The 22,462-nt window shown below is 38.7% G+C and overlaps 1 protein-coding gene across 3 annotated transcripts in view; it reads right to left on the bottom strand.

The window, feature by feature from the left end:
- LOC104371494 (opsin-3) overlaps window positions 1–22,462 on the bottom strand; it is a 107,435-nt gene that overhangs the window by 61,695 nt on the left and 23,278 nt on the right. For all 3 annotated transcript variants that reach the window (XM_086619638.1, XM_086619629.1, XM_086619646.1), the window contains exon 3: window positions 15,601–15,926. In XM_086619638.1, the coding sequence (XP_086475764.1) occupies window positions 15,601–15,926 (326 nt within the window). The remainder of the gene's footprint in view (window positions 1–15,600; window positions 15,927–22,462) is intronic.

Genomic DNA, 22,462 nt, shown 5'->3' with positions numbered 1-22,462 from the left:
TTACGTGAAAGTCAGCTCTTTCAACTTGACATTTAGACTGAACGAATATCCTGAACTTGCTCAGCAAGTGAGGGAGAGAAAATTATCAGGTAAGGCCTTTAAAGGCTTTTAGTGAACACTTGCAACCCATACCAATAGAGAAACTAGGAAGCAACATCCAGGTGAATTAGCTGAGTGAACTTTCCCAGGGATAGGTGTTTTTAAAGGCTTAGCTTCTACCAAAGGCATTAGAGCAGAGCAGAGTGCTACTGGTGTTTAACTAGGGATAGCTCTGATCTGAAACTAGTGGCCATACTCATTTTATTTTCTGCGTGAGGCAATGGCTTGTATGCGGTGTTTTACAGACTTATAACCAACCTTTAAGCATGTTCAATGGGATTGCTAATAGGAATAAAAAAATGCATAAAATTCAGTGTTTGCCTGGTAAGGAAAGCCCCATTCATCATAGGAGTGTTTGCTGAATTATATCTTTTTTTAATTTAGAGTCCGAATATTGATGAATTTCTTTCTTTTCTACTTCTGTGCAGGTTGGTTTTATTCACATTTTGTTTATATTTAATCTTTAACAGGCCAGATAAAAGTAGCAAGATTTCAGCTAAATGGAAATTTCTTTTGCCACATGCTTGGAGCAGTTTCCAGTGTTACATTACCAGATAAAACGGATGTTACAGCCTTCTGAAACACTGCAATGTTGTGCCTTTTCTGCCCTGTACGTGACTAGAAACAGAACAGTCCAATATTGCTGAGATCCCCTTGGTGAACACCTTACCTGCCTTTTATTATCTGAGAAGCTGTTTAGTTGACAAATCTCCCGTTTGAATTTAGATTACCACTCTTAAGTGCAGTAGAAGATCTGGAATTCACCCTCAAGGCAGCCCTTGCACATACCAAGCTGTGATTAATCTAGCTGCTTAGCAGATGTCAGTTGTACTACTAAAAGTCAAACAATCACCCGTTCATCATAAGCTCCGATGACTCTACCTCAAGCCAGAGACAGCTGTTCATTGTTTTAAGATGCTTATGGTGTAGACGTTTTAAAAGAACCATGGAAAAAAAGATGCTTAATGAACAGGAAAGTGAAGCCTTAGACCCTTAAATCTTAAAAATTAAGAGTGAATGTTCATTCTTTTTACTTTTGTATCTTGCAATAAGAAAGGAAGAATGAACTAAGGCCACAAAGGGAACAGTGGTTAAGTTACAATGAAAAGTGTATGAAATAGAAAAGTTGGAGAGTCAAGGAATTAAGCATCATCTTCTTAAAAATAACTTGAGAAATAGAGTAATACACCTTATGCATATTTCTCTGAAGGAAACACTGGCTAGTTACAATCATATCTTTTTATTTTCTATCATTTACCTGTCTAGAGGGATATTGATTTACTGCACAAGGTTTCCTGAGATTTTTAAGTTGAAGATCTGTATAATTAAGCAGTTGAAGAGTTCATCTGACAACTGCATTACTAGCAAAGACAAATTCAAATGAAATATGTGCCTGATAAGAACAGATGTAAAACTCTGCGGTGTGACAGATCGGCATCATTTCTCCTGGGAAGGTTTGGACAAGTGCTCCTTCAATGAAGGAGGCTCCAAGTGTCAGGTGCAAACTGGGAAGCAAACAGAGAGATACTGAACAGTATCTTTTTTCTTCCAGCAGGACCAGATGCTTTGAAGAGCCATATGCTAGTACTTAATTATAAAAAAAAAAAAAAAAAAAAAAAAAAAGCAAGCCTCAGAAGCCTCTAAATACTTCATGAAGACTGTTCTCACTCTGCTGGAAGCTGCTTGCAGTGTGTTCGCCCCAGACCTGACCAGGCACATCTGCCTGGCACACACAAGCTGCTCGGGGTCTCTGCTGCTGCCAAGGCACTGGCACCGCTCCCTTCCTCCCACTCCAGCCTTGCCTTCCCACCTTATCCCCCTGCTATGCTTGCAAAAACAAGATTAATTTTCAGCCAGCTGATTGCCTCACTGTTTAATCCAATGGAGTTACACCAGGTATTGAGTCCTGTAGGATTATATTCTATCAAGGCTAGTAATTAAAGGCACTCAGAGTATTGCCAATCTATTTTCATTGACTCGGATTAATAAAATGCTGCTTGAAATATAAGTCTACGTGTTTAAAATGTTATTTGCCCTATTTCTGCCATCATTTTTCACTTGTGACAGTGGCCCTCACTTTAGCATCAGACTCACTGAAGTAAGTAGAGCCAGCTGCATATTAAGATAGTTGTAAATTGAAGTATGGCCCCTCTTTTAATCTACTACAGAACACAGAAGCTAATTTCCACTGACTTGTCGTGAGACAGAGCCAAATAGTGTGCAAAGCAGCAACAATTTAGTAAAAGGGAAGAATTCTATAAAATATCCTGGCTGTTTATTTTAATAACAAAGGGAAAAAAAAAAGTATAGACACAAAAAAACCCAAAACAAACCCTGTAATAATACTGATTTGGACTGACTGTATGAATGTGATAGAACATGTAATTAGGATGTGAAAATTAGTGTGACTTTTCAACACTTCTTTGCCATACTGATGAGGCTCAGTAAGCTGAATACCAGTATTCACACCTTTACCCTTGTTAAACCCCAAGAGCAATGAACTATTATGTGAATGTGAGAGCTGCACATTTATTCCCTTATCACGTCATGCATACTGAACAAGGTGGTGAAGATGGAGAAGGTGAAAAAAGGTTTAGGTAGAGCCACAGAAAGCCTCTTGGCATTTTATAAACAGACTGCACTGCAAAACCAGAAATGTTTCATTTGCAAAGAGGCGAATTACAGATCAGTTAAGGCCAAAATTACTCCTAGTGTGACATTTTTGCACTGGGAAACTGATTCACAAAAATGAAAACATCCTGTGGGAACATGCAAATCTGAGACATTTCTGGTGATACTCAAGTTTCCCTGGGCTTCTCTCTTGTTCCTTGACAATATGCCTGACAGAGATCTAAAATGTCTGAGCTTTTAGTGCCTAGTTATCTCACAGAGCTATTTTATTCAGGACTTTGGATCTCACAGGCATTTTAGCTCATTAGCTCCAAGGATTTCCAGGTCCTTTTGTTTCACATTGTTTTGGCTAAGCAACTGCTGTATAAGAGCACCAGGACCCTGAGTGTTTCAGGGTCAAGAGGAGATTATCTTCTTTTTAACATCTAAATGTCCCAGTGGAGGATTATGTCAAAATAAAACACTGCTGATTTCCTGATCTGTAAAAAATAGTGAGGTTAAGATTTCCCCTCTCTCCATATTCAAGACAAGAAATTGCTCCATCAAAAATCTCAAATTGGGAAAAGATCAGAAAGTCTATTTCCCAACCAGGTCTATTTATAAATAGTGTTCACAATTGTCTGAAGTCAAGGAATAAAGCAAGAAACTTAGAGGCTCATGTGCGCACATGGAACTTTGTCATACAACATGCCGCCTTTAAGGAAGAAAAGAAAATTCTAGTTTTCTTAACACACGTATTAAAGTTAAAATTAAACCTCACTGGAAAAGAAAGACATGGAGTAGGTATATTTTTAAAAGCACAAATAGCTTATGTCCATACTACTAAATAAAACAACTCCATGAAGTGAGACCAAGCTCTTGTCCTAGATTATCCATCCTCCTGAACTGTTGACATGCTTGGCTCCTCAGCAAGATTTGCCTCAGTTGTCTCTAAGACAATGTCCTCAGCCACTATGTGAAAGACAGAAAGTATCAGTGACAACTTCCAGTAGGTGACATGGGCAATGCTGCACCAGGTTTGGCTCTACCCTTTCTTCATAGTCCTCCTACTCGTGCCACAGACTGGCACTCATCAACATCTCTGCTATACAGAATGATAGAATCATAGAATCATTTGGTTGGAAGAGACCCTCAAGATCATCGAGTCCAATCATTCACCCTGCATTGTCAGGGTCCCTAAACCATGTTCCTCCTCATATAGATCAGGGCACAGCATATCAACTCTCAGCTCCGTACTGCAAGCTCACAACTCTACTGGGCTGGAAGGCAGCCCTCATGTCATTTCAGACACTTTGATTTGGGTAAAAAAAGGAAATACAAACTACCATGTTTGAAGGTCACAGGGACAGTACGTAAGGTCCAGAGGATGCTCAAGGCCAAACACTGTGTAGAATGGACGTAGGCAGTTTGTACTGTTTGCCTCAAGACCAAGAAGTTCCCTGACCATGTGAAAACATGTCAGCATTGAATATGCAGAGTTATCTACACACACGCTCTTGCACACAGAGTCCACACAAGCACAAAAAATAATAATTTGTTCTGCTTCTAGAGTATGTACGATTTGAAAGTGACCTGCCTGTTTCACATAAATGTCAAGTACTAAAGTATATACTGTGAAGACAACATAATCTTGCACCACTACCAAAACATTGTACCTAATTCTCAGTTGTGCTTAGTGGATGAGCGAAAGGCTGTGGATGTTTTTTACCTGGACTTTAGTAAAGCCTTTGACACTGTTTCCCACAGCATTTTCTCAGAGAAACTGGCTGCTCATGGCTTGGACGGGCATGCTCTTTGCTGGTAAAAAGCTGGCTGAATGGCCAGGCCCAAAGCATTGTACAAATGGAGTTAAATCCAGTTGGCAGCCAGTCATAAGTGGTGTTCCCCAGGGCTCAGTATTGAGGCCAGTTCTATTTAATATCTTTATCAACAAGATAAAGGGGATCGAGTGCACCCTCAGTAAGTTTGCAGATGACATCAAGTTGGGCAGGAGTGTTGACCTCCTTGAGAGAAGGAAAGCTCCACAGAGGGATCTGGACAGGCTGGATCAATGGGCCAAGCCCAACTGTATGAGGTTCAACAAGGCTGAGTGTTGGGTCCTGCACTTGGATCAGAAGAACCCCATGCAACACTATAGGCTTAGAGAAGAGTGGCTGGAAAGCTGTCAGGTGGAAAAGAAGCTGGGGGTATTGGTCGATAGCTGGCTGAACATGAGCCAGAAGTGTGCCCAGGTGAACACGAAGGCCAATAGCATCCTGGCTCATATCAGAAAGAGTGTGGCCAGCAGGACTAGGGAAGTGATTATCTTCCTGTACTCAGCACTGGTGAGGCTGCACCTTGAATACTTTGTTCAGTTTTGGAATTTTCACTACAAGAAAGACATTGAGGTGCTGGAGCATGTCCAAAAAAGGGCTATGAACCTGGTGATTACTGTAGAGCACGAGTCTTATGATCAGCGGCTGAGGGAACTGGGGTTGTTTAGTCTGGAGAAAAGGAGGCTCAAGGGAGACCTTATCACTCTCTACAACTACCTGAAAGGAGGTTGTAGAGAAGTGAGTGTTGGTCTCTTTTCTCAAGTAAGAAGCGATAGGACAAGAGGAAATGGCCCAATTTGTGCCGGTGGATGTTTAGATGAGATATTAGGAAAAATTTCTTCACTAGAAAGGGTTGTCTAGCATTGGAAGAGTCTGCCCAGGGGAGTGGTTCAGTCATCATCCCTGGAGGTATTTAAAAGACATGTAGATGTCACGGTCAGGGACATGGTTTAGTGGGACTTGGCAGTGTTAGGTTAACGGTTGGACTCAATGATCTTAAAGGTCTTTTCCAACCTATGATTTTATGATTCTATGATTTAATCAGTTATACTTGTACTACACCTGGGTTTGCATCCACTGAAAATAAATGTAGGTTTCACAGAGGAAGCATACATGTGCCACTTAAGTCTAACTCTTTAGCAGGGTATAATACTTCCTATGAAAAAATATAGTAGGTGATAAAAATATTAGAATATGAGAAGTACTTTAGCAAAATAAGTATCTATTACAGGTAGGTTAGGTCACCTTGCTTTAGTCAAGTTAAGCTGAAGTCATAGGATCAGAAAACAGTGGAGATGTAAGACAGAGATGAACTGGACTTTCTCATCTTTTGTTTGTGGAAGAAACAGCTTTAGTGCCAAGTAGCTAGGAAATCTAAATTTTAGCTTTTTAATCATGGTGAAAATTATCATCAAACTCATAATTTTATATAGTTAAATACATTTGTATTATTAAGATAATAAAAGCCTGACACCTCAACTGCATTCCTTTGGCCATAAACCTTGAATTCATGTTTATGCAGAGGTTCTCATGAACATATGCAAGTTATTCAACTGAGCTAGCCAAAAAATCCTACCTATTCAGTAGGATTAGAAACTAATGAAACAATGGACTAGAAACTTTGAAACTATGTTTGTTCTAGATTTTATGCATTTACCTTTCTTCTTCTACATGCTTTTGATTTTCATTCCATAAGCACATAATCATCATGTGCATCCATTTCCTGTCTCTGTAGCATGTGGATTTGTCCTGTTATACTGGCATGCCATTGTTCTTTACTACACGATTAAGTTCCCAGGTAAAATTCTTTCCCTCTATTATTGCCAATGTATACGGCCTCAGGCACTATATCTTGAGCTGTCAGGATTTTCAGCAGTGGAAGGGGGGCTAACACAAGGAACTAATGAATGGTAACAGCTATTACAAACATCTGTGGCCAAATCCTGTAGTTGCATGTAACAGAGGACTAACGTGGAGGTGGAATAAGGATGGAAAAGGTAAACATCCTTGTTAACCCTCTTTGCTTCACCAGGAAAAAAGCTGAACTACGTTTTGAAATGTGACTGAAGGCTTCACTATATACGTTATGGTTTACGTGCAGTGAACCAAGGCCTTTCACTTGGACTTCCCACCCAGACAGCACTGGCTGGGGACTGGCTTAAGGATGCTGACACAATGGCACGGTTAACATGGTATCAAGAGCGTGGTGATCACCATCCAGAGGAAGACCTTGGGCATTGCACATTTGCTTTTTTTCTCACTGCATAGCAGCGTCCGTTTGCAGATACACCTTCAGAAGTGTTTCTCCAGGGGACAATGCCACAGTGCTACATGTAGGACAAGTTATTTTGCTCCAAGTCTTCTGCCAGGGATTCTGTCTGTGGTCACAAGTTGGTCTCTTAAGAGCAGTTAAACTACAGGAGAGCAAGTAAGTGTGGCTCAGTTCTCAGTGCTGAAATGTAAGTACACAAAACCACATTCTTTACCCTGCAGAACACCCTGCTGTACATTTCATAACTGGTGAGCAAACAAAAAATCTTATGCTTTTACCTATCAGGAAAAAGCTTTACTAAATCACCCCTCGAACTGAGACATCGTGAGTGCTCAGTATTGATGTACATTGTTTGCTGTAAACTGAAAGACTTGTGAGACTGCAGTCTATGGACATAATACATCCAGAGATTAAAGCATCAGATCTTAAATTTCTATTAGCTTGTTATTAAAGATTGTGACAGGCTTATTTCCTCCCCAGTTTATCTAAAGAATGAAAAATGGCAAACCCAATGAAATCCTATTTTCTGACCAGCCATTAACTTGATTTACAATGAATTTGTACAGTGGCTGATTTATACCAACATTGTATCACTACTTCTCTGCAAAATACAAACAATTAACTAATGATTTACGCTTACGCAAGCACAGGGGAAAGAAGATCATAATATTTTCTCATGCTTGTTTCCCTTCCAGCATGCTCAGACCTCAAAAAATGACGACTAATCTGGTCACATGTGCTTCAACAGTCAGTCGACACTTCTTAATTAGAAATACAGAGAACAAGACGGAGTGAACATACCTGTCACCCATGAGCTAGACATATCTGTACACAAGACCTGACAGTAGCTGAAGTTTCTAAACACTTTGAAAGGTATTTTACATTGGATTGACTCACCAAACCTCTACTCTCCTAAAAGCTGAGAAGCTGAGATTACAAGCCTTGCAGCGATACACAAAGAAAAAGCGTTAGCTATCTCCTTTAGTTCTCAGGGTTTCCAAGGGTTTCCAATTTTCCTCCACTGATACTGATAACACTGGATTTTGTGCCCTTCGGACGGACTCCAATTAAAATCAGTACTAATATAGTGCTCAAAACTGAAATATTTTTACAGTTGAAAGCAGTGAACCCCCAAAATCAATGCTACCTTTATAGTGTCTTCATTATAGCTGTATAACAATTTTCTCACCTCCTAGGCAAACCCTAATAGTTACAAAAGCGTACAAGAATAAGTTAGCTCTTTAAAAACTAAGCATGCTCGTAAATCTTCCTCTAAGCTAATCAAAGCAACTTTTTATTACAGCAGGCTTCTCATTTAAAAAAAAAAATAATTAGCTAACAGGAATAATTAGTGCTTGCTTTGTTGTAATATCCTTAAACAGAAATATAACGATAGAACTGTCCAAAATGTGAAATGATGACATCTGAAAATTGCTTATGAAAGTGAAACAAGTATTTTTAAAGTCCTCATGAGATAAATGCCAAAATTCAGTGTCAAAATGCTACAGATTTTGTTTCAATAGCATGATATGCTTGTATTTTATATTATGACCTGGCATTAAACAATGACATAACAGCATAATCATTTAACTACCATACCATTTTTTTGAAAATCATTGAAAACAGGTATTATTTTTTAAAAAAGAAATTATAGATACACTATATCCTTTTTTCAAGATGAAACTGTTTCCTTGTTTTGTTGTAATACCACAATTTATTACCTTTAGTGGGACTCATCTTACATGTCTGCAGCTGACCAAAGCTGTCTACTTTGGGAAAAATCTCCTTGGATGTGTCTTTCTCTACTCACTACATAGGGAATGTAGATCAAAAAAATTTAGACTACACAGATGCTGAAAATGCCTTAAATTCTCACAGTTCTCAATACTATATGCTTTCCTTTTGTAGAGTAGAAATAGCAGTATCATCTTCACAAAGAATTGGAAAATCTGTGTATATTTACAGTATTTTCAGACTGCCAAAGGAAAAAATTTACGGAAATCTCTTCACTGAAAGAAGAAAAGAGGAGAGCTATGTATGCAAAAATGGCGTCAGAGTAAAGGAGAAAAAAGAAGGAATGGGATTCATGGTCTGTGAAAGGCAAGAGTGTCTACAGAAATTATCAGAAAAAATTTAAACAGAAAAAGAGTTGATATGCTAAGAAGTTTACGTTTACATAAGACCATTTACAGATTTTGACCAGATTCTATAAAAATTATATATTCAACAGAATTCGTTAACTTCTCCCAAAATGGTGAGAACACTGATTTTTTGCCTTTTTTTCCCAAGCACTCCATGACTTTTTTATTAATAATTTTCAAAATACCTGTCCCAGATATCACCTCACTTACAAGATTCTGTGAAATTTCATCATGGGAGAAGCCAAGAAAACTTGAGAATAACCAGATCTTCAAAGAACTGATCACTGATACAGACTATATGCAGCCCAATGGATTTCAGATCTCCTTTTCTTTGAAACAACAACAAAAAGTCAGCTGCTTTGCTTTTCTACTTGAGAAATGATCTAGAAATTCAGAGAAAACATACTATTATATAGGAATGGCAATTTCTCTCATAATTTAAAGTCCTTTCTTCTACCAAAAATCCCAAATCAAACAATAAAACCACGTCCTGAGTGTTGTTATCACAGATTCCAAAAAATGGCATGTTACCAGCTTTGTGTTTTAGCCATGCAGTGGCTTGCACATGCAGAATTTGGCAAAGGTCAAACTGCCCAGTAAAGAGATGTTGAATATTGACTGCTGTGTGACAATTGAAGGCTGTACAGAAAACTTGGAAATTTTGATTATTTTCTTGATGATTATAATTATGATTGATTTTGATGATTTTCTTGATGATTATGGTTATAAGCTATATGATTACATTACTTTGTAATATTTGGTCCTTTCATTTTGCTAAGATTATTCCTATTCTCTCAGCCTAACATGAGACATTTCGTTTCAATTAAGTTCCCACATCCTCATGATGATGTGACAAAAAACATCTATTTGTTCATATGCCAATTTAATCTTTTTGTTTGTGAATCGTATGTAATTATTATATCTTTAAAAAGGAAAGGCAAAGTTGTTTATCATTCTTCCTCTATACCATCAGAACCTAGGAGAGAAAGTATACATGAAAACCTAAAGGGAAGAAATAAAATTTATGAACATAGAGTAGAAAAATAACAAGATATCGTTGTCCAATGAGTACAGCTGACTGTCTGAGCATAGATGCAGTTAGGGTCAAACATTTTAAATTAAGTTAAATCCCAAATGTACTTAATCACATTTGAAAGGGATGAGCTACAGGAACCAAAGTACCAGGTCTACATCATCTTCATCTGAATTACGTTTCTTAGGACTTCTTTGTTTCATTAAGTAACTAGAAAGATTTTGAGCTTTGTTTCTAAAAGAAGGCCTATGACAACAAACCTGTTTTTATTTAGAGCTTTTAGAAGATAGAGTTAATGGTTCATAATTGCTTTATCAGTTTTCTCAACATAAGTCAAAACTTCAGTGCCATCAAAGATAAAGTTTCAGAAAATTGAGTTTCTGAGTTTCTCTATAAATAGACATATGAAGCATATGAAGAAATGGTGGAGTAATTATTAAGTAATTATTACTTTTCCATCCTACTCTTTGTATTATGTGAAGAAAATTTTGTTTCATTTTAAATCATTAAGCATTCTCCCCTAATGTGTTGTCTTCCTACAAACAATCATTTCCAAATGAGCTGGAGAACTGGAAACAGCCACAGGAGCAATCCTTCTACTTTATAATCCTTTCCTGATGACTTTAATAAACAATGATGCAATAATTGCTTTTACAGGTATTTTTAACTGTTTCAAATAGTACAGACATAAAACAAGATTAAGGAATCAGAAGTCATAAAAATCTACATCTCTTCTTTCCTTTTTCTCTCAGCTTTTCTTTGCAGGCACAGGAGATTTCAAAACCGTCACTGTTGCTTACATCCAATGCTTTAAAAAATATACTAGAGTCAAAATCTCACCACACAGAATTCAAGATTAGTTTCTTCAGGTTTATAACTGAGTCACAATTTCACTCTGGGGCATTACTTCTTAAATAAGAGACAGAAGCACTTTTCCTCCACTACAATTTGGTAATTTGAAGTCTGGAAGAGGAGTAAGAGAGGACTCAGCAGCTCTCTATAGTGTAACCTTGACTGTCCCCATTCCCCTATGAGGTGACAGGATTCAGAAAGGTCAGGAGATGGGATTAAAAAAATTGATCTGGTTCTCATACGACACATGGGAGTCAGACATCACATGGCACTTTTCAAAAGAAACAACAAAAGTTGCTGTAAAGGGTAATAGTCAGATAATTCCACTACCTGAATCCACATGTTGGTCACTAGCTAAACTACCAGTTTATGAGGAATTAAGCATTAGTAGGTGCACCATGAGGTGGAAGATAAGGCATACTGGCAAGGCCAGCTTCTGCCTCATATGGACTAGTCTTAAAATTTTCCTTCAATATTTTTCCTTGGGGTTTTTTTGGTCTAAAAACAAAGTCGAAGTAGAACTGGGGTAATGATGTGAAACAATGTAATAAATGTTTTTCATTTCTACTTTTTCCTCGCTGTTCTCAAGTAAAAAGAAAAAACCTCACACAGCAGTACTATCAGGTCAGGTCACAAGTCCATCTACTCCAGAACCCCATGAGACAGTGTGACCATCGGCCCTTTGCCCACTTAAACACACAGTCTGTTGCACTGAGCAAGAATTGCATTGTCAGATGTGCATTACATTATGTGTTTAAGTCTTCGTGCTCTGCTTACAGTCCTTTTTATTGTTTTCCATGTCTTAGCTGCATTCCATAAAGAGCTACTGAGCTTTGTTCAGGCACAGTTTTTGACAAAAGGCTGGCAATGAGATGAGCCAAGATGAGAGTCTCCACCAAATCAATCTGAAAACTTTTCTTGAAACAATGTTTTGGGACTCTTCTTGTCCTCGGGCAGGATTTCTGTGCGCAAGTGGGAGATGCAGAGTGAAGAGATCTCTTTTAAAAGTTTTACTAATTTTCATTAGGCTGGTTCATATGAGTTCTCTGGGCCCCTCAGTGGAGGATTTTAATCATACTGTGCCTTCTGCGCTACAGTGATCGCAATGCTAATCTCTGTAATTCCACGTTTGGGAGCTCACTTTTCAAAGTGTAAACAACTGACACTGACTTTTAAAGAACATTTTTCCAGAGGGAACACAATGGTAGAGTCATAGAGAAGTGTCATATGCCAAAACTGAAAAAAAACCAAACTAATTGCACTAGGAGAAATAAACGATTCTGTTTCCTTCCCTTGTTCTGCAGAACAAAGATGAATAAAATATATGTGAAACATAGTTTGCAAGGAGGAAAACTTTGCACTTTTCTACTTACAGGTGTCAGACACATCAAATCTAAAGGGAAACTTAAAGAAGAAATCAAATGTCTGCATCTGCAGGAATGGAAGAATACGTTTCATAAAAACAAGAAACAAGGTCAGCATGTGTGAAAATATGGACTCAGAGGGAGGAAAAGTCTAATAAAATATCTGTGTTTCTCTATGTCTTAAAATCTGATGCACTGCCAAGTTCCCTAGTAGCTTCTAAAACCACAGCTTTTTTCTTTGGCTCTCTGTTTTAAGCACTATTTTGCCCAAGATCTCTGAAATGCTCTCATTATTCAGAGCTAGCATTTCCCTCCTCGAGTGAGTTGCACAAGGACAGCAGCAAAGACCATCTGCAGAACCAAACTCAACCATCCAGATAAAGCCATTCTGGAAAAAAAAACCTCATACTTTTAAAGAAAATAAATTGATCAATTCCTAAGGGTCTTTGAGCTTGATAAATGGCAAGAGCTCTGAGATAACAGTGCAGTCATGCTGTAATACTGTTTAATGGCATTTTCAGTGAACATTATTCATACAAGGATGCTATTGACTTGTAATTCCTTGAAAAGATGATGTTTTATAAAACCTGTGTTACTGAAATCCTTGTGCCTTTTACCATTACACAGATTGCAGATGACTTCATAGGATCTCTTAATGCCTAGAGTGACAGAATGCTACAGCACCTGACTCAATTTAGAGAAGAAAAAGCCTATAATTACTGTCCTTACAAAGAGAAAATGCAGGCACTGTGCCAATTCTTGCATTAACTATCCCAATTCTATTAAGATATTTCTTCCACCTCAATTCATGTACATCGCACTATTAATAACAGCATTAACTCCTGCACTCTTGATCTCAGGGTGCAAGACCATTAACGTTACAATGCTCTAACATAAAAACTTCTATATATCTTGCAAAAATATGAAATACATATTTTAGAAAATTTACAAAGCAGCTGAAGTTGGGATAATGCACTTATTATGTTTGCTACACTCCCACATTTCTTCTAATATATAACACAGGGGGTCACAGAAGGCCTTTAATCTATGAGGTCAGAATATTGCAAGGCAATGAATTTTTTGCCCACACCAGAAAGTAACAGCATTACAATGGATGTAGTAATCTCAACTTTTCTTTGTATTACCCTGCCTACTCTTTGTAGTTTTATGTAAGAACTATTATATTTTTGTTTGCATGTAAGAACTATTATATTTTTGTTTGCATATTGCTCATCTCTTTCTCCAGTTTGAAACATGACATACTTTAGCGTTTCATAATCTATCCCTTTTATTACAGAATATTTAGAGGACCTCAGATCAAAGGGAAAAAAGTCTGTATTTCAGTGACTGTGTCATGATATGTTCTTCAGAAATTTACACGTCACAGGAAATTTATGAAATGAAAGATTTCAGAATTATGGTACTGGAGACAGTTTCTGGTACATCATAGAAAGCTGAGGACTGATGACTTTTCTGATTGGGATCCTTTTTGCTGAAATATACCTTACCAAGGAAACCTTTTTAAAATACCAGGAAAGCATTAGATATTCTGTGTAAAAATTTAGGGTTTAGCTATTCAAGACTTCACAAATACTCTGGCAGCTATTGTGATGCTTGTCATAACAATTTTAGGGAGGAGATACGATCTAATCCTTACTGGAGTTCCTTTGCATTTAACAAGAATTAGTTCCCTGAGACCTGTCCTCCAATAGGTTATGCAAGACCAGGTTTGGTTCTTTTTCACTTCCACTATTTACAAAATTCCACAGGTCTCTCTAACCTTCAGTGCCCCAGAGGCTTCCTGATCACTCTGGAAAGCACATGAAGGATAGAGGAGAGAGGACTGTGGAAAATGCTATTACTTCTCCCATTTTTTTCTCTGGACAGTCAATTAACCAATCAACCCAGTCTTCCACCCAGTCTACCCAGTCTTCATGTCTAAATACCAAACGGCTACAGATTGCACATATCTTTTCTACGATACTTCGTTCCCTCAGCATGCTCGCCACAGCTTCCTGAGACCCATCAGGTAGATTGGTGAAATTACTACTACTTTTAATATAACCGATTTTTTTAAAAAAAAGTGAAAAAAATAACACAAGTTTACATTCAGAGCTAGAAGCTAAAGCACATGCTACAGAAGCTTCAAGCATACAAATGTTTGTATGCTGTGGATGATGGCTGTTGTCAGGAAGGACAGTAAGGACAGAAGGAAAGAAGAGACAAAAGTTTAAGTAAGCTGTATCTTCTGCATATTATTAGTAGCACATGCTCCAAGATCCTGCTTCTTTCTTTAAGGTGGTGGCAAAGGATACTGCTGCCCAGGGACCAGATATGGTCTGCAACTTCACTTTAGTGGCTTACAATCAAAGGAAATTTTTTTTCCATATTACTATTGCACAGCATTAAGAGGAGTACTAATGTGTGATTCATCAAAGGGATTTTACTGGCCTGCTCAGCACTCAATCAGGAAAAGATTTCCCATTTGGTCTTCAAGTATTCTGAAAGTTTTGACAAATCACATAAAACACATGACCTTAATTCCTTATGACTAATCCAAAGTAAACTATATCCACTTCAATTCTGTATGAGAGCCTCTATTCAGGGATTTACTGCCTTTTTTTTTTTTTTTTCTCCATTTAACACCTTTAGTTAACTCATCCCAACATTTTAGAGAATTGCTTTTTAGAGAACATCTATACACTCATTCCTTTCTCATTATTCATCATTAAACCATTTCATTACTACCCCAAGAGCATTCACAATTCACAATATCAGACTCCTGGCAGGGTCTTTTGGAACATTCATTTTGGAATATCTGCAGTATACCTTAAACCAGTCATAGAAGCATCGTCATAGTAGCAGTAGTAGTAGTAGTGGTGGTAGTAGTAGTATTTAAGGAAACTTTTAAATGTGGCCTAGAATTACAAGGAGAAACTGATCCTTGAGATAACTGTGCAACTTGCAGTAGAATTGCCTTAGTGCAGTTAGGTCTCCATAGATTAAGAAGCAGAAATTACTGAAACGTCATCATCCAAACAGGAAGAAATGTTTGCACAGATATGTTATTTATAGACAGGTAAATACAGGTGTTGGCTTCGTTACAAATACAGCCTTCACCCAGATATGCCGGTTTTCCTAGAGCATAGTATTTCCAAGCCACAAAATCAGTATCTATACGGATGTTACGTGGTTGTTCTGACTGGAGCTTCAGGAGGATGAAAATGTTTGGTGAAGACCTCCTGCCCCTTCCTAGAGACTTTCTGTGGTCTTTTTAATTTCATTGTGCTTTTTCATTGTGCTCTCTGTCTATCATCTCTGTCATTGTGCTGTGTCTATCACGCAACATGGGCCTCAGAGCAGTTTGCACTATTGATAGCACACAGCTGCTTACCTGTTTAACAGCGTAAAGGAGGCGACCGTAGCAGTACATCATGACCATCACCGGGATGACCAAGCAGAATATGAAGAGACAGATGATATAGGATGTGGACTCAGCTGACTCCGAGGACCAGCGTACCGAACAGCTCGTACCTGCACCTTCTACCCCGTAGCTGCTCCAACCGATCAGAGGTGGCACAGTCCAGATCAGGGAATAAATCCATGAACCGCCGACTGCCAGCAATGCTTTCCGGTAGTCAGCACTGCGCTTGGTGCACAGAGTGAGAGTGCTGTAGCGTTCATAGGACAGGACAGCCAAGGAGATCAGGGACACAATGCCTGCAATGAACCAAGCAATTTAAATGCTTACTTTCATTATTTTGCACAGTATCCATTCTACACCCCAAGAAATGAGATGCTTTTCTGGTTATTACATATTTGAAGCAACAGTGAAAACTATTTCCAGTATTCTCTACACTTAAATCCTCATTGGACCTGGTTGCTCTGTCCATTATGTCAAATTCTGTTTAACTCGTATCTATCTTATATTGGAAGATTTTTATACTTGAGAGCTATTCCTCTTCTAGGCAGGTTTTCAGATTTAGTAGTTTTAGTATTACCCAGGGGAAATTCATTTTCTACATGAACTCATAAAATTTTGAAAGATCCCCTTGCTAAGAAATACTCAATTTTTAACATCCATGAGCATTTTCAAATATTGTATTGACTTTTATACATGCAAATAGCTTTATATTCAAAATTAGGAGCCCCAAAATGAAAGAAGCTTTTGCACTTCTGCCCCATCAGCTAGGTATATCTTCAGTTCTGACCACTCAGATATGGAAACAACAGACAACCCTTGGCACGACTGTGATATGGCACGTTGTAACTTACTTTACATATACCTCACATAGCCAAGTTAAGAAGGGATTTAGTTAAATATTGAGCCTTGGGTGTCAGAAACCAGTTATAACTTCCAGTGGAAGATTCAAAAATTTGGGTTGTAGGACATTTCCACTCTCTTTTTCAAGGTTCGGGGTCTCAACCTCCGCTACAAATATTAATAGATTTGCATGGCAGGTTCTTAGTCATGCCTCAATAGGGTTTTTTTTTGCTAATTCCTATGGGTTTTTTTCTCCTATTTCCTATGGGTTTTTTTCTCCTTGCTGCTTCTTTGCTGTTCTTGGTGACACAACACTGGATATCACTTGAACTTGTTAAAAGAAAATTAACATCATCTTTTCCCACAGTTTCCAGGCCCCTTCTTTTGGTCCTGTAAGATGAAAAACCTGAACAGACCTATGCCAGTCTAGCTCTTTCCAAGAATTTTATTTTCTTGATCCTTCTTGTTAGTAACAGCAAACTACACTGTACCATTGAGATATACCCTGCCAAAATTCTCTGAGTGGTACCTACTTCCAGCACATCTGTTAAAAGAAAAAGTGATCTTCAGGGGAATCCACAGCTGTAATCCAGTTTTTCCCCATTTAACTGTCAGCTTCTCCTATAGCTCCTTCCTAGGTGTGGAACGGAGGCGAGTCAGAGACTCCCTTGAGGATAGCACTAGTCTATCCTGCTCCCCGGGCAAAACACCCCACACATATACCCACACAGGGCACAGTAGGATATTATCCCAGGCACAGCATTTCGCTTCTCTTTCCCCTACAATTCAGTGAAACATTTCCTAGTTAGCCAGATGCAGGCACAGCTATTCCTGCTGTCCTGACAACAATTTGCAGTTACTTTGTGCAGAGCTGGGTATGGCAAAGGACCCTGGGGGAATGCAAGCCTGCTGCAATAGGATGCATTATTTCTCAGGGGAAGAAAAGGCAAAAGGGTGTGAGGAGAAGGTAACTTTTGATGAAGAAAACGTCTTTTTTGTTACAAAAGCCTACTAAATTATTTTCTGTATGCTACTGGGAAGTCAGATCTAAGAAGTAGGTACACTTACAGCTGTAAAATGACACAGCTCCACTAAATTCAATTGAACTATACATTTTAAGAGTCTAACTTTAAACTTGTTTTAAGGCTAGACTATTTTACAGGCAGCAGAGACTTTCTGATCATTCCTCATCTAATCAGATTTCCTACAGAACGCAGTTCTTGAAAGCCCTTGGCCACAATTCCTGTGCTAAACACATATCTCAATATAAAAAAAAAATAGCTGGTTTTGAATTACAGACTCAAGAACAAGGAATCTACCACTTCTCACTTCCAGCCCACCCTTACTTATCTTCACTTTCTTAGCACTGCCTCTTTCCATGCTTTTATCTGCCTGACTAAAGAGCTTCTCGCTATCGCAAACATTTAGCTCATGTAGGTACCTAAGGCAAAAATGCAGATTTTCTATTTGAAACTTAGGCCTCAGTAAGGTGATATAGATCTATTTCTGCATTTTAAATTAGACCATCATGGACTAACAGAAAACAGTCTTGGGAACAGGAAATCTCTCCCCTCCCAGCCGAGTGCTTTACAGCAAGGCTAGATCATTCTTACTCTACCTCTGATGGCAACTGAGGGCACAATGTCCTTCTTTTGATCAGATGGCAGGTGAGACATACTTTTGTTGAGAATACCCTACAGTCCTGCAGGTGCGGTGTTGCCTAGAAAACCCAAATGGGGTGTTCAAACTTGCCTAGCTCAGGGCCCTGCTTCCCAGATGGCTGCTTTAGCCACGGGGCTCTCAGGTCAAGCCTGGCTGCCAGCTCTGCCTGCTCATCTCTGTGTCCGTGCTACTGCACAGCAGCTTCTTATGGTGTGTAGTGTCACCACTTACAGCATTTGCTTACGCTTCCTCATATTTTTGCCTATTGCCCAATATGAGCAAGATGCTTTTCTCATGCTGCTGTTTATGATGGACAGCTTTATGGAGCAGATCTGAAGATAACTGGCCACGAACGCTTGATTTCTTGCTTCGAGCCAAAGAAAAGTCCTGACATAGGATTAGAGCTCAGTTATTAAATTAGGACTGTGGCGATGTCAGCCAAGAATAAATCAAAATATTAGCAATCAGACAAAACTACAAAAGTTGCCTTTAAATTATAGAAAATCATTTTTCTTCTTGATACAGAAGAAAATTGGAGACTCTTAATTACACATCTTGGCAGAAGACTTTTCATCTTTACTCACCTTTTATTACTGAGTTCCACTGACATGACGCAAACTACTTTTTTCTCTGGAGGACAAGAACTGTGATATATGGAATCCCAGATCACAAAAGTACAGAAAAAAAAAATCAATATTTTTCTTTTTGTCACAGTAAGACTTCAGGGTCTGTGCTATACCTGAACTTTTTAATAGCACTGAAATTAACACCACTGTGCATTGACTTCTAATGCTTTCAAGGCCAAAAGTGAAAAAGAGGAAAGCACTGAAGGAGTCGCTCATAAGAGATACTAAAAGAATTCAGTGCTCTTCATGTGGTTAAAATTTACTAAGCCCTGCTAATTTTTTAAAAATTTACAAATACTTTAAAAGAATTAAATTCATAGAATCATAGAATCATAGAATGGTTAGGGCTGGAAGGGACCTTCAAAGGTCATCTAGTCCAACCCCCCTGCAAGGAACAGGGATATCTCCAACTAGATCAGGTTGGTAAATTGGTCCTTTGAGAAACAAAAGCAAAAAAAGAGATGAAATTAAGAGTGAAAACCAAAATAAAAATTAAACAAGTAGCTTTTTCCACCACTGAGATATTCGACTGAATTGGTTGCAAGTAATGAAAACCCCTATTACCCAGGTGAGGAAGAATCAGAAACAGCAGAGGCCATGGCAACCCTCTCTAAGTCCTCTGTGTGACCTTGCGCAGCGTAGACAAAGTCACAAGATGTGCCCCGACCCTCTACATCTCAATGGTGCAGCTCCATCCAACCTTGCTGATGAAGGGCCTTTCACTTTAACGCAGATGTCAAGACCAGACAAAACCAAAACAGGATGCTTATCAAGAAATAACCCTGTTCCAATACTGTGATAGACCATCAGCTCCAATGTCTCTGTTTGCAAAGAATGTTCTCAGCTTTTTAATTTAAAAAAGTAATTCTTTTTTTGATCTCGCTCCTTTATCAGTTCAATAGGTGAATCCTGGGAAGACACCACTATCATTTGATCAATTACAGCAGATACACAGGCCTAATTTGTGGGACTGAAACTTAACATAATTTTTTAAAAATTCAAACCAAGGCTTTGTGTTCACTATTTAGTTTGACACCACATGGAAGTAAAAAACAGGGATCAGGTGTATAACAGTTAGTGAATGAGCTTCCAGAAAAAAACTGATGATTGCCTTGTCCTTTATATGCCTGTCAATAGCACCCAGTATGATCTCCATAATTTTTCCAGGTACTGAGGTTAGACTAACAGGTCTGCAGTTTCCTCAATATTCCCTCATGCCCTTCTTGTAATCCGGTTTGGATAAAGTAGAATAAATTTTTTCACTTTTCATTGTGACTCCTATTTTTGTATATCAGAGTTTTCTTAATGTCATATGCCTTTATGTCATGGCCTTTGCCAGAAATCCTGCAGTTATCTGGTATTCTATTTCATGCCCTATCTACTGCAGTCATAGGAATTAGTGAGAATCTCAGATTTAAAACAAAAAGCAATTAAATACTTTAGAATTAAGACTGAGGAAAAGACTTGAATGTAATTTCCATAGTCTTAATAACCAGAAAACAAATAAAAGTAATTAATGTAAGTTATAAAAAGAAGAAAATAATTATAATTTTAAAGCTAATCACAATGCTTTAAGACAACATTTCATTCTTATTTTGCATAACATTTATGACTGGGTAGACTGCATATATTAATTTCAAATGAGTAATGTTTTCTAAAATTGCAACAAAATTAAGTTTAGGAATTGCAAATCTAAATAGAATTTGTCTCCAACAAATATTTAGGATCTCAAGCTGGTACCTAGCCAAATAACTCCACAGGAGTCAATCAGAGTGAGAAATGTAATTTGTTCCCCCAACATTTCATGCAAATGTAGGAACAAAGCTTAGGTTCTCACTGAACAGTACTAAAAGATGACATAAAAATCCATTGCATTACGGGAACAAATAATTATTCAAAAATTAACCATGGAAACAAGTGACTTTGAGACAAGCTGGGTCTGAGGCATAAGTCTTTTCTACATAGCAATTAGTTGTAGTGAGTAGAGCACAAGAAATTCAATTTCAAGTCATAAACCAGGGCAGGATCCATTTATAGGACTATCATGAGGCATTATCTATTATTTACTTTTATTTAAAGATCTGTACATTTCTTCCTGGCAGCACAGCCCAGAGACCGGTGTGAAGGACACTGCAAAATCACGATGCTTTGTTCCCGTGTGTCTCAACTAAGAGCATTACATTTCTGTATTTGTTTTTGCTGTTTTATGCTGCTCACTGATGTAGCAATTGGAAACAGGATGCAGCTTGCTGATGGTCTGTAGGTTATGAAAAATCAAGAATCCCAGAGATTCAGCCTACACTGGGTAAATGTTTTGACTACTTATAAATATATGCTCTCTTAAAGCTCTTGAAGGTCATTATCCAACATTATGATTAGAGTCCTGGAGAATCACGGTCACATGACATAATGTATATCCGGCACTGTATTCTGGTTAGCTAGAACCAGGGGCAATGAAAAGAAGCCATGGGTAACTGAGCTTGGAGGAATGCAATAGCATCTTCTTAGACAAAAGATAAACGGAGCAAAACTAAATCCAAGCATTTGCAAAAGGCCAAGATGATTTTATCGCACCCAATCTGTACACAGACCAATTTTACCCACTCACAGTCGTTCTCTTGTAGCTTTCAGTCACTCACACTCCACATCCACAAACCCACAAGCACAAAGGTCTGTGCTCAAGAGGTATGTCCAGGATCTCTTTTGTGCAATAGAGAGAACAAGGGACCCAGCTATCAATTCATCAAATCTTTTCTTACAGTACTTCCTTGGCAACAAATTGGGTTTTGCACAGAGCTTTTATAGAACGGTACCAACCTCAGTAACTCCACGGCAAGCCCCTACGCTTGCCGACGCCACCGCAGCCCACGGCCAGGTCAAACCCAGCTGCTGAGACCAAGCCAGGGAAAGATCCAGCTGCAAGGCTGGTGCAAGGCAGGGAACCAGAGTCCGCCTGGCCATGCTGCTCCTGAGACCCAAGGCATGATGGAGCCAGCTGAGCACTCCCAGGCATGCATCAGACCATCTGCCAGCCACCTACAACATGCAGAGAGGAAATCGAGGGGATTGTACGTGCTGGGGTTGCCACATGTCACCTACAGACCTTGTGCTCACCCCAGAGGGCAACTCCAGCCACCACCACTTAAAAGTTTTGCTGAAGGAAGAGAAAACAGTGATGTTTCATACGTTTACGAGACTCCATACATACACGTGTGTGCATGCAATACCTATTCTTATAAGGCGGCTTTAGCATAATATCCTGGTAAGGACATCATGCATCTGGAAGTGGAAGAGAAGCATGAACTGGCAGCTGGTGGGCTGGAATTCAACAAAAGTTATCCCTTGCTCGTCTCCTTTTGAAGCCAGGCCACTGTGCAGGAGTGAACAGTGACCTTGGAGAGACAGTAAGCAAGAAAGAACGTAAGGACACGAAAGAATGTAAGGACATTTGCAGGGACGGAAGAAGCGTTCTCTGGTCTCCACTTAGAAAAGCTATGTTGGTAATACCTAACATGAGCAGCAGAGAGGTTTCTCAGAAATGTTATGTGTCATAACACATCTACAGTCCCTTCTGTCTAGTCCTTCAGGTTTCAGCTGCTAAATCTGATGCTCCATTAGCTGGAGAATATGCTAAAACGCTCTGTGGCACTATGAGACGGAGACAAGACATAAAAGGAAGAAAAGGCTTTTGTGACTAAATGCAC

This window comes from Tauraco erythrolophus, chromosome 1, assembly GCF_009769465.1.
Source record: "Tauraco erythrolophus isolate bTauEry1 chromosome 1, bTauEry1.pri, whole genome shotgun sequence".
Lineage (NCBI taxonomy): Eukaryota > Metazoa > Chordata > Aves > Musophagiformes > Musophagidae > Tauraco > Tauraco erythrolophus.
This window is presented reverse-complemented; position numbering and strand designations above follow the sequence as displayed.